Here is a 13,683-nt window from a genome sequence, read left to right on the forward strand (position 1 = left end):
AAAGCACAAGTGTACACAGAGTGTATTCTTGTGCTTAAAAATAAGGTCTTATTCCTGGTGGAAACCCGCCTAAAACCGTGGTTTGCTATGCTGTTTTCCAGTAGCTTGGAATGCAGGTATTTCCAGAAGAAAACTGCGACAGAGTACTGTTCTAAACACCTTCTGACATTGTCTTATGCACTGACTCAAGGCAAACCTCAGGAAGCTCTTCCAGTTTTTCCTGAGATTGCCTTGTGCTGTAAGCTTTAAGTAAATCTAAATACATGATCAGGCCTTGGCTTTCAAAGAACATAATTTGTCAGGAAAAGATTTCCTGTTGCATTACAAGCATTTATCATAATTATACGAATTTAAGAGGCTTCTAAAATGAAGTTCCATTAGTTTAGGGAGAAATATGATATCAGTTTTGTATGGGAGGTATTAGAGTCCATAAATTCTTCCTGCTTTGCTATAACTGAAACACCATTGAAGCCAGTTTCAATATTCTTCTTTGTTTCTGGCTACACTGGACTATGAGTTAGACTCTAGCTTACCTGCCCATCTATGAAGTATTAGCTAACAGATTGCCTGCTATTACTAAGCACTTCAACAGCAGAGAGGATGTTACATTGTGTGGCTGGTAGTAAGCATTAGTAGGGATATGCAAAACACGGCTAAACAATGTCCTTGTGCCTGAGAACTAAGGGCTAGGTGCTATTTTGGAGGGCAGCAATGTGGAGGTACACATTCCTTATTTCTTTCCACTCTGTATTCTTTGGGGTTTGCTTCTTTGTGGTTTCTGGACAAATCTTTGAGGGAATACAATTAATTATTCATCTTCATTTGACTAATCTGAGGTTTTCCATTAAATGCAACCCTAATGGTATGTTGCAAAATGGTTGGCAAAATGGACCTACTCCTGAGAGGTGTTTGGAATCCCTGAAAGGATGAAATACTTTTAATAGACTCCTAGCCGAAGAACTGACCAGATTCTGCCTCATGTTTCATATGAGAGAAATTCGTGAGAGCAAACTTTGGGGCTGTGACAATTCAGTGATTGAAAACAGGAGAGGAAGATAGGAATCCCAGAATCCTAAACTCACTGTGCAGCTTCCAGCAGATATTTCTCTGGGAATGAAGCTCCTAGCTCGGAGTTACTTGCGAAAATTCATCACAATGGTCTGATTTTTAGAGGAAAGAATGTTAAGAGATTTAAGAGGTTCATGCAATGGTATGAACAGGTAAGATATCATAGTGCTATTATTAATGCTAACAGCATTCTTGAACTCCTGTGGCAAGCCTCTCCTAGGCTTTCTTTGGCTTTGCAAGCTATTTTGGAAGGGCCATCTCTTATTTAGTAGGAAGTGTTGTATTTTGATACAAAGCAAACCAGAAAAAGGCTTCTTTTGAAAATGACAGACACCCTCGTTTAATGAGGCTTGAAGTGTTTACAGGTGTTTCCTCAGAAGTTCAAACTTAGTGGCCCCAGGGAGTTGAGATTCTCATAAGGCAGGAGCAAACACTCCAGTTTTGTATTTTAGAAGTGTTGCACATTTAAAGGGACAGGCAAACATGGTGTGTGGGCTAGTTCAGTCTTGCTGAAGTGCATGGAGACAATAGTTGCACCATCTGGAACAGCAGAATGCTGTCTTATGTGAAACAAGACTATCCTTAGTGCCACAGAAGGTCAAAATCTTACTAAAAGACTCTTGTGATTTTTCTGCTGTACAACCTTTTGGCCTAATCTTGCAAATCTATGGGAAAAGCCCCATGAGTGGCAGATTCCAGGGTTGGTTGTTCAAATACATTCTGGTGATATCAAGTGCCTTCTTTGTGCATAATATCTTCCAGAGTTCACTGCTGTTGGAACTGCTTAGCATCACGAAGAACAACATAGAGTAAGGGAAACTATAGAAGTGGTTGTGGTTGGAGGATGTGATGACATCACAGGGTTCAGCGGGAACATGGGGCTTTTAAAAAGCTCAAAGAAACATCCTGACAGTCAGTTATCACATCCCCGTAAAGGAGTAAAACGCACGTTTAGCTATTAAACAGCCGCCCATCTTCATCAAAGAGAGCAAAAAGACTCCGTCCTGACACAGAATATGCACTGGCAAAAATGTAAGTGACCTCTGATTTGTTTTTCATAACTGTGGTAATATCTGAAGATTGTAATGAATAAATGAGCATTAACTTTGCATGGGAGATAATACTCACGAAGAGATGCATGTCTCGAGAGGCAAGTGATAAGGCATGATGCTAATTTTCCAGCAGGGATATTAACACGGGGCGGCATTGCTGCTTTGTTGGCATTCATCACTATGAATCAAGTGGAAGACTATGATTCATAAAAACAATAACAGGATGCAGGTATGATATCAAAGGTTACAGTGGTTACATACCAGAAAATTTTCCTTTTTAAAAGTGAAACCTGTGAGAAATCTTATTTCTGTGCCTTTTCTGATATGTACTTTTTTCAACTAATAAAAAGATAAGGAACAAAGCAGTTGAGGGCAATACAGTTATGACTTTACAGGAAATCAGTTTTCTTGTTTTCAAGATAATTTCACTCCTCTTGGCCCACCTTTGCTTGAATAGCTTACTGGTCATAACACAGGTAGGTGTTTGCTGCTTACAAGTTATTAAGTCTCACTATGGCTCTGTAGATGATGCTCATTTTTGCAACTGTGTTACTGTCCTTTTCCGTTATATTAACCTATGCTGTTACATCAACCTATAAATACATAAATATACCTAAGAAGCTAATTACTTAAGCATTTGCCAGGCTCTTATCTGATATGGTACTAACATTAATCTTCTTTATATAATAGTTCGTAAGTTGTTCAGAGGTCATTTTACTACACCTTTCTGAGCTTATTAATGGTGAAGTCTGTTTTCTCCATTACCCATTTCTCCTGCCTTTTTCTCAGTTGAACACTCTGGAAGCTCAAACGCGTATTTGTGAAATTATATTGTAGACTGTAACGTGCTGTAGCAAGAAATGCTGACTGCATATTCAATCCTGTTTCAGTTTGTCTTGCAAGTATTACGCATCAAGCGGGAGCACTATGGCAACACACCTTATTTCTCCATTTTATCTTGTGCTGTTTTCAGATTCAGTAGGTATACGATGTGGAACATACTGGAGGATGATTAGGTTCAAGATTTGAATCTAATCTTCCATCTCAGAAGTCCATTAATGGTTTGTTTGGGTTTTATTTTCTGCAATGACAAAGCAATAGTAGCAACCTGATGGTTTAGGTAGAACAAAATTGGTAAATGAATTTAACTAAACTTCTTTGCACTTTTTTCTGTGACACATGCAGCGCTTTCAAAAGTAAGCAGAAATTACAAGCCTTCCTGAGAAGAGATCAAAACCTGTATCTTGATGTCAGCCATTCCCTGTTGACAGTTTCTAGGCAAGACAACTACTGGCCAATACCTGCCTGTCCCTCCGTACTCCCTGAGCTTCTCAAAACTGGAATCTCCTGTTATAGCAGTGCTTTCTGGCTCTTTGGAAAATCCTGAACGAGACACAGTATAACTGCCTTGATTTGACTTCTGTTTCTGAGGAAATCCTTTTCACACTGGTCAGATGAAGCAGCCAGTGAAATGTGCAGTCTTCTCTCTGACTCCTGGGCTGGTTACTAGAGCAGCCTGCCATTAGATTTGCTAATACACAAAGGGCTGAGGCAGAATTTCTATAGGTGGCTCTCCCATCTCTGCGAGTCTCCTTTTAGTGTCAAGTGTCAAGACCTGTAAGTGTCTCTGGTGCACCTATATTTCCTGTTAGTGAGACCAGCTGTGGCTTCACATTTCCTACACCATCTGGTCCAAACCACCTGTGACCACATGGATGTTCCAGTACCCACATGTGAGTCATTGGCTTTCTTTAATGTATAAATTGATTGAGAGGCAATATGGGTGACCAGAGAACTTGGTTTGTGCCTGTATGAGCTCCTTAGGCTTATGGGAAAGCATAAAAGCTCTGCTCTGTTCCTTACTTAGGAAATGGGAGGAGATCTCTTATACCATGCAGAGAGTTTCTGTGCAACTAAACCAAAAATAAGTTACTTGGGTATTCTAGCAAAAGGGCATCCTGGATAGGTAGTTGGACAGTAAGTCTGTGGGGAGCTTCCGAGGCATGGGTGAAGCTTTTACCCAAGTATGGGACAATTATCCCATATTCAGTGTAGAAAAAGATGGCTCTAATCCTGCAAGAGCAACAGTTTTGTTTTGCACAGCTGTGGTACTGTGCTTCCAGACAGTCGGGTACACGAGGCCTAGGCTGACACAGCCATGCACTCCCAGGAAAGGATGTCAGGGTTTGACACTTCTCACCCTGTGGTCTAAGTTGCTATATTATGCAGTAACCAGGCTAGAGAAGCACAGGGCTGTGTACTCAAGCACATGTAAAAGAGAACTTTATTCCACTTGGGATCTGTTAGAGACAGCAGGGATGTGGCAGTAACTGAGCCAGAAGGAAGACAGGCACAAACTGAAATGGCAGTGGAAGTCAACTATTGTCAGGCATTTTATTTCCCAAGGATTCTTTGCAAATATCGTAGTATAGATCTGGTTTCTGGATGAGAGTGGATTAAAAAACCAAGACAATTATTAAGTCCAACTTTATACTGTTAAACAGCAGGATGACAGAGGAATATAGGCATATTAGTAGGTTATGTACCGTTATGTTGCCAGGGGAAGCAAGGGGCGCTCTGGATGCTAAGACAATCCTGCCTTACTGCTACAGGATTGGCTCCTTGGCTGGAGCTGCGTTTGTAATTCCAGTCAAGTGCAAGTGTCAGCTTGAAAACAGCAGCAGAAGTTTTTGTTCTATCTGTACCTGTGTGAGAGGAGACTAGACAGAAGCCCTGGCAATCTGCTCCATCAGGATGCCTTGACTTGGATTAAAAGTGGCTTTAAGTAAAATAGGAGGGTTTAAAAGGGATGCTGTAATTTCTGTATGTTTTTCCTAGCTATAAAAAAAGTAAAACTCAGCAAGAATGAAAAACCTCTTCCAAACGGAAAGCCCGAGAGTGGCACAAGAGCTCATTTAAATAGGCGTGACCTCACCAGGAGGAATTTCTCATGGGCACCTTCTGAAAGGCAGTTTCCTGCTTCTTCAGGGGATGCTTCTGTAGAAAGCCCTACAGGAACAGAAGGAAAACTAACAGACCCTGCCCTCAGCTGCTGTGGTCAGAGGCTCTTGTCCTCCAGGGAGTCTCGCATGGCTGGCCCTGTGCACTGGAAATGATCCCTCAGGGTCACGGCACAGTGCGCTGCTTTGCAGGAGTGGGGCCCAGAGCTTCCGCTCAGCAAAACCCCAGCGAGTGTCTCAGCCTGAAAGCATCCCCTCCCACTGCAGGAGCGAAGTGACTGGCTGGGGCTTCCCAGCTTTTGGCAGGATTCTGCTGAATGGAAGCAGGCCTGCTCTGCAGGCGGGCAGCCCTTCAGGGATGGAGAGTATCTAATGGGCAGCACCGGCTACTTTCCTTTTACAGGTCTCTGTGCAGATAGTTACTTCATGTTGTATTGTGAAAGCAAATGAGTTTACCTTTCATACAACTGGTTTCTGTTATGAGAGGCTGAAATTCGGCAAGAGTTTCACCTTTAGACGATGCCTTTGGCTAGGTGTGCTTGGATTCCCGTGCAACTGAGACATGTGAATTTGCACCTTTGAAAACCCCTTCCCAAATGCTTTTTGAGTGCATAAAGCTTCTTCTGCCCGCAACAGATGTGAGGCTCTGTACAGCCTTTCTGAAAGTATCAGGTAATGAGACTGAGAGGTGAAACCGCAATATACTGCCCCTTGAGTTTTAATTTTGGTAAAACCCCACTAGGAAAGATGGATAGTATGAAAGTTGAGCCCATCCATGCTTTACAAAGCAGGTGTCAGGCTCTACAGATGACCACATAAGCAATTAAGTGGAAAACTTGTATTACTAAAATGGAAAGAGTATTATGGGCTGGGAGGAATTAGGACATGCGGGTGAGACTTATGGTTAAGATACTTTCTATCTCAGCTTCCCCTTCATAATAGGGGCTCTCTTCTTCTGAAGCAGATAGATTTTATAGCCCTCACTGCTACATGGCCGGTGCATCCAGGTCTTATTTGACCCTTAGAAACTCTTTGCTTGCTTCTGTGTGTGTGTGTTCATTGGTGGGGTGTGTGTGATAGAATAATCAAAGCAGCAGAGATTGCCAGTCAGTCTTTTATCTTGTTTTCCATATGTCTCCAGATCTCCCCTTGATTTGTGTTATCCAGGTGGATAAATAAAAAGTTAACATTTTGTTTGCCAATCTGCAAGTGGTCAAAGGTATCTTTATCAAAATAAAGATACTTGGCATAATTCTGAAATAAACTACTGGCTTGGGTAGCTCCAATGCTATGAGAGAGACTAGAAAGACCCAGACAAATGCTATACTGAGTTGTCGGTAAGTAAGTGAAATGTTTAGTCTATTGATTTAATTATGCTCAGAAATCTACTGAGTTTATTTCCTTGTGCTGAGCAATGAACCATCACTCGGCTCTTTCACTCATGCTCTGAGTTCTCTTGTTTATTGTAGGGCAGATTCTCTGCAGATGTTTGTTTAGTGCTTTGCATTTAACTAAATCCTCATTGAAATACCCACCCATAGTGTGACAAACAGAACAGACAATAATCCGCTCCTGTCCAGTTTTCCTTGTCGGGGTTGTCTACAAAAAATAATGGTAACACTTCAAAGGAGATTTGGAATGTGTCAGATGCACAAAAAGAGCTGCATGCTCATTTGCAGAATCACACAGAAGATGGGCCATAACATGCAAACCCGGGGCCTTGAAAGACATCATTTCAAATGGCAAAGCTATTGACAAGATAATGAAGCAAGCAATAGCCTAATGGGATATGGACAAACGTTTTCTGAGTTGTTTCATGTTTTATTTGGCAATGCTGTACCCATATGTGATTTTGTGTCTGAGCGCAGCATGGCATTATGAGGGCCAGTCTGAAAATGTATGATTCGGGTCTGTATTAGTCACTTTAGGGCAGGTACAAGGGACTTGGTATTGACTAGCCACCAGGCCCTTTTATGACCAACACAACTCACTAAGGTGGGTCTTGGTAGAAATAACTAATTTTTTTTTTTCTAAGGACATGAGCTTCAGATGGGTCACTTCACAGTGTGAAGCCCTGACCTTATTTGCTGGCTGGTTACACAGTTTCTTTCAATATGTTAAGAGTGAAAAAACAGTCATCTTTCTTGTCTCTGCTTTGTGGTAAGCCCAAGGTAGGGAAAGCAAGCACTGAAATTCATTTAACTGTCCAAGATTCCAGAGAGTAAAATGATACGGAGTAATTCAGGTTCTTCATCCCTAGTGCTCAGCATCCTCCAGGGTATATCCATTTTATAACTGCTCCAAGCAACTAGTCTCTGGTTATGAGATGACCAGAGATTCTGGTCCCTCTGACCTTCATTCTGCAGTGCACTTTAAGCCTCCCAGCTGGATGGCAATGCTTGAAGTGACCACAGAGACCTGAACAAATATTACTCTACTTACTGCCTTGCATAAACAGGTACTGGTGTTGTGATTAGCGTCAAAGCATCCAAGTTCCGCCTGTTGCCATGGGAATGGCTGCAGTTGGATTACCTTTGCAGCACCATCTAAATACTCCTTTGGGAACAGGCAAGTTGTTATCATAAGGACAATACAAACGCAAGAAAGCCAAAAGGAATAAGAACTGTGGTTTTTTTCTCCTGATTGTATAGGTTTTTAACATTCTGAGGTTTCAAGGGGAATCTAACTGCCTAAGGACTGCAGATGCTCCTGTGCAGGGATTTCTAGAAGCACTGAAAAGTACTTTTGACAGTTCTATCAAAGCACTTACCCTTGGGCAGCCAAATATCTTTGGAGATCTACCAATTGGGTGACCCTTCCCTCAACTTTGTACAGGGATCCTGGCAGAGCTAAGAATTGGACTTAGATTTCCTTGTCTTTGCTTGCTGATCAGCTACTATGAATGGCTAGGTAGGCTGGATGTAAATACAAGGGCAGCTGCTTAAGTAGTTCTCATACAAAGGATTGCCTGCCTAGCTCTTAAGAGCTACATTATATAAAACCACTTTTCCACTGTGATCTATGATGTACTATCCAACATTATCCATATCACAAAAGCAGCAGTCTCAGTTCTGATGTCGGAACTGATCATCTAATCAGACGATTAATTTCCAAAGCAGTAACAGACCTAAAATAACTTTACTAGCTTTAACACTTGAAAAATATATATAAATATATTGTTGGAGGACTCTGTATCTGAAGGCAATGTAAAATGCAGACAACCATGCTGAAATATTTTAAGTGAGCATTGATTTTTAGATTGGATATAAGGAGGAAATTCTTTCCTGTTAGGGTGGTGAGGCACTGGAATAGGTTGCCCAGGGAGGCTGTGAATGCTCCATCCCTGGCAGTGTTCAAGACCAGGTTGGATGAGGCCTTGGGTGCCATAGTTTAGTGTGAGGTGTCCCTGCCCATGGCAGGGGGTTTGGAACTAGATGATCTTAAGGTCCTTTCCAACCCTAACTATTCTATGATTCTATGTCGTATTGTAGGTTTGATCAGAGGCTAATCACCCAAGTAGGGCATACAAAGTTAGGCCACTTTTCCCTTTTATTAGCCAAAGTTCACCATGTACGATAAAAATGTCAGCAGCTGCCTAATGTAAGTTGGTGTTCAGGATCCAAGCCAGAAACTCAAGAGTTTGTTAATTGAAATCTAACTTTTTCGTGTTATTCAAGAGTTGCTGCTTGCTTTTTGGCATTACTGCAAATAAGGAAAGCTTTTCGATTGTGTTTCCTTTCCATTTTTTATTATACTGAAGCTGAAAGAAGAAAAAAAGAAAAATATTTGCACTGTTAACACTGATCAATCGATAAGCATATCACATGTCAGTGTGTGAGCAAAGAAACAGTAAATCTTCTGACACAGTGACAAGTGTGTCATTTGCTGCTGCAGGCAGGTAGTCCTGCAAACTCTTAAAGATTAGCAGTGTATTTCAAACCGAAAATTGCCTGATGGGAAATGATTCTGACTTGTTTGAAAGGATGAAGGTTTCAACTGATCTGCAGTTCATGTGTGTGTGAAGGCCAGTGGTGCTAACATGAAGTTTAGTGATCTGAAACTTGTCACGCTTCAACACTTGCAGTCTTCCAACAGCTGTTTTGCCATTACCCTTCCTTCCAACTTCAGCAATGGTTAAATAAAAATGTAGAGGAAGATGCATTTTGAAGTTTCTTGCTTTAAATACTTGGCAATGCCTTGGTATGCTTTCCCTGCCTGATCTTTTACTCAGACCAGCATTTCATGGATGCTATTAAAAAGAAAGTATATCTAAAAAGACTGCATATAGATACTGTACTGACAAAAAATCTGAGGATGAAAACTATCATGAAAAAAAGGGATAGTGTTGACTGCTCACTAGAATCTCTGGACAGCTCTCAGGTTCTCCACAGCACAAACAACTGTAGGCCAGGGTTTATAGGATTACCACACTGGACTGCTCAGCATTTTGCTCACCTTGGGCAAGGGGTCTTGTGAAGCATGTTCCTGAAGCTCTTGTCAGCCCATGAGCTGGGTTGGAGCTGCTTCCCAAAAGAGACAGCAGGATCACCATTGGCTGTGTCTGCCACGTTCAGCACAACTTGGCCTCGGAAGGAAAAATTGTTTTTTCCTAGGTGCAAACCAGTTGGCAAAGGGATAATCAATGCAGAGAGATGAGTGTGCTGACCTCAACAACAGAGCTAATAGAGTTGTCAAATCTTCATCCAGGGTCCACTAAAACTGACAACCTTCGAGCTTGTCTGTGCAGTCTGGAAGTTTTCAGTCTGAATTGCAGAGCAGTTTGGGATCAAACATTATGGGACTTCTGTTGTCACTTAGAGTTGGTGGGGACTGCATCGGGTACCTTTTCATTAGCTGTTGTGTTATCCAGCTGCTTTGAAAGATTACTCAATGGTCTTCAAAGTTTGTGCTGGGCTTTTGTCGATGTTCTACAAATACAGCAAGTGATAACATTGATGAAAGGAGCCCGAGCCTATACACACACTATAAATGTGTAAGGCAACCTGATAAAAACATTGCAGTGATCCAGAATATATTTACAAGTAGAAACTATTACAAAGTTTTGTATTGGCTGGATTAGATTCTTTCCTTTTTTCCTTGACTGATGATGCTTCATACTGCTCAAACTTCAGTTGCAAATCAAGATCCAGTGCCTATTAAGAAACAGCATATGGCTGTTTTATGGTCCTTGAATTGCATGAGACAAGCCAGAACATAGTGGGTACTTGAGCACTGGAGCCCAGGTGTTCTGTTGCTTTCATTTGTTCCAATGGAATTTGGGCACGCAGACCATGGTGCATTTGCAGGTCATTATTTAAATAAACATATAATTGAAACTTGGACCAAAGTAGGCTTCATAGCTTATTAAGACAACCTTGGTATAAGGAGTTGGAGACTACTAAATCCAGGTACTTCCTTTACCGAGGATATTTTAATTGTCATTCTTTCTCAAATTGCTTTTAAATGATCATATTTCTTTTGCTTTGTGAGGAATTGTACCCTGAAGACAAAAGCAATTTTGCTGTGGTTTGTCTGTAATGCTCAGACCTGGTGTACACTTGAAGAGTGGAAAAGCAGCTGTGCTAGCATTATTTTTATTTCTGTAGGTCAGCTTGGGGGAACTGAAATATGTTCTGCAGACTTTGGGGTTTTTTTCTTTTTTCTCTTTTTTGGGGGTTACTCTGCTTACACCGGAAACCCTCAATAGGTATATTTGTCAGCTTTTACAGTAAATTTCTTCTTTCCCTTCCCCCAAACATGGAGCCAGAAACTACTATCCTTCCCCACCCTAATTCTGCAAGGAGGCCCTTTCAGATTGGTGTGATGACTCAGGGATAAGATACTACCCAAGAGGTACAGTTCTGCTTCTCATACAGTCTATAGCAGAGCTCATATTTGCTTTGGCAAAGTTGATGTTTCACACAGCATAAAGAGCAGCAGCAATGTCTGACCCTGAAAAGTAAAGTACAAATAAATAATTTCCAAATGTAAATATATCTCTTCTAAAACGAATAAAGCATTTTAGTGATCGTCTGTATTTCAGACCTCCTGTTTAGTATTAGCTCCTTCTCAGCATTCTCAGTGCACCTCATACCATGGCACTTTTTAGCACTGTCTATTGTTTGCACTCAGATAAATTTATACAAATTAAATTTAAAAAGCAAAATGTCAACTGTATTAAAAGCCCTCGTGGATGCTTGTATGCAGAATAAAAGTGACCTTGATTCTTTTTAACTGCATTTCCAAAGCCACAGGATTCATGAGAATGCAAGTAATCCAATTTAAGTCCCACAAAGAATGTCCACAGAAAGCAAATGTGGACCAGGCAAAGGCTGAAAAATCATCTTATCTTCAGCTGCTACTTTAAAACAGAGTATTTTCCCAATATGCATAAAATGTAACAAAGACAAAAGTTCAACACACAAATACAGTGCTGTCTGGTACCAAAAGTATTTATAATGGCTAATCAAGATACTGATGTTGACTTAAAACGTCTGTATTTAGTCTCAGTTTTTCACTCCCCAGAAAGGTGTTAGAGAAACATCTCAGTGTGCATACAAGTGCATGTAACTGTGAGAGATGATCATAAGTAAAATGATTCATATTGTTCTGTGATGTGAAGCACAGAATGTAAATCTGAATAAATGCTTCCTAAGTGGAATAATATCTCAAGATTTGAGCTGGTTATCCACCTGTACTTCATGAAACCAAAGGCCAGTGGTGATCTTGAGAAATGGAATCTTATCAATTGGAATATTTACAAATTAAAGTGCAGTAAAAAGGGCTAGGTAGCTACTAGTGTTATCAGTGGCTTTACAAATATTGGCCCTCCCCAAGCTTTCATATTCTATGGTTTCCTTCTGCTGTCAATTGCCTCCAAATACTTAATGTAAAATATGGGTTGATAATACTGGCTTATAAAGAACTGTGTTTCCTCTACTTTCACTTGTTGCAGGACTTCATGATAGGCCTGCTTAACTGGTCATAAGCTTTACTTTTTAAAACAGATCATAGTCTATGGGTGTAAGCTCTGGGATGTGTTAATATAATTGTTTGTGAAGCTGTGTCACATTCCAGCTCACCAAGTTATAACCCCCGTGGCTAGGTGAGGAGCAAAGCTCTGGAACAGAAACGTAGCTCTGGAACAGAAACGTGACTCTGGTCCAGGATGACACTTAAATATAACTGGCTGTTCTCAAAGCTATGAGGTATGCCTGTCAAACTAGTGATGAGTTACATGGCTTCCCAAACAAGGATGTTTTTCTAATTGGGGTTGTATTGACGGGTTGTGTCTAGTACAGAATATAATGTATTTCTCTTGATTATCCAATTATTTTTTTATCTACCTGCCAGAAATTACATATATCATAGGCTTGATATCTATTAACCCATCTGTATTATACCTCTGTTGGATATGCTCAACCTGATTTGTCCTTCTCACGGATGTAAATCACTGCACTGCAGATTAGTGACCGGAGGGAACTGCAAGCCTGCTTATTTCAGGTTAGGTCGTCCTCATGATCCGTCTGTGTGATCACAGCATCCAAGCAGCAATGGCAGAGAGAACGCCTATGCTGCCTGATGTCATGTATGGGCCAAAAGACACCTTTAGTTAAGGAATAAGATGTTTATGAACCCAGACTCCAGCCAACTTGACTAGTGCAGCCCACAGACGAGCAGAGCCTCTGGGAATGGCAGGAAAGGAAAATAAAAGCCACCTGCATTTGTATTTTTGTTCTCAGCTTCTGCTCCAGAACAGCAGCCGCAACCTCGCCCCTACCAAGGTGTCCGTGTCAAAGAGCCAGTGAAGGAGCTTTTGAAAAGGAAACGGGGCAATGTTCATAACGCCAGTGCAACGGCAGCTACAACGGTAGGAGAAAAAAACAAACACAAGCAGAAAGTTCTTCCTCAGACACTCAATGACTGACCAGGTCTGGCATGAGCTGGCAATGCTTTGGCAATGGAAGAAATCTTTGCTTCTCTAAAGCATTTTGAAGGCAGTGCATCCTCATGTTACCTGGAGATACTACTAAACGTATCTTTAGGTGGAGTGCTTTTAGGGTGCTGAACACCTTTGATCAGCATTGACCTAATGGAAAAGTGAAAGCGTTTTGCACTTGGCAGGATCTAACTCCTAGAACAGAAAGTGGCTTAGAAGCAGCTTGTTCAAGAGCACAAAAAGAGACAAGCCAGAGCCATCCTTGGCTATCTGCTTCTTAGTTTCAGCCTACCTCTATCTATCTGTATCAGGAGGAAGGATATTGACTGCCTGCTCTCTGAAGAGGAATTCCCTCTGCAACACAAGGTTTAAATTCTATAGAGGCAGGTATTCAGGCACTGACACTGAGGTGGTAGCTGATAATCGTCTGATAATAGCTAATATGCTTTGTCACTCAGTGCTTCTCAGAGGGGATTAAATTTAATGCTTATGCTGTTCATCTCTGAATATTTTTTTCCTCTCTTCTAGGTTGTTTTGCCCCACCAGCCTCTTCCTTCCTATTCACCAATGGGTAATGTTCCCCTGACTTTCTAAGTGTTTGTCAGCCCTGCTGCAGGGAAGGCTATGCTGAACTGGGTTTTAATCCTCTCCTGTTTTTTTTTAG

The 13,683-nt window shown here is 41.2% G+C and overlaps 1 protein-coding gene across 1 annotated transcript in view; it reads left to right on the plus strand.

Moving 5' to 3' along the window:
• Positions 1-13,683, plus strand: part of POU2AF1 (POU class 2 homeobox associating factor 1) — a 43,433-nt gene that overhangs the window by 26,224 nt on the left and 3,526 nt on the right. Inside the window, exons 2-3 of the mRNA XM_061478151.1 lie at positions 12,823-12,950; positions 13,548-13,590. Coding sequence (XP_061334135.1) covers positions 12,823-12,950; positions 13,548-13,590 — 171 coding nt within the window. The remainder of the gene's footprint in view (positions 1-12,822; positions 12,951-13,547; positions 13,591-13,683) is intronic.

This window comes from Pezoporus flaviventris, unplaced genomic scaffold (assembly GCF_033815535.1).
Source record: "Pezoporus flaviventris isolate CSIRO_AGI_PZ_B2104156 unplaced genomic scaffold, CSIRO_AGI_Pfla_v1 ptg000113l, whole genome shotgun sequence".
Lineage (NCBI taxonomy): Eukaryota > Metazoa > Chordata > Aves > Psittaciformes > Psittacidae > Pezoporus > Pezoporus flaviventris.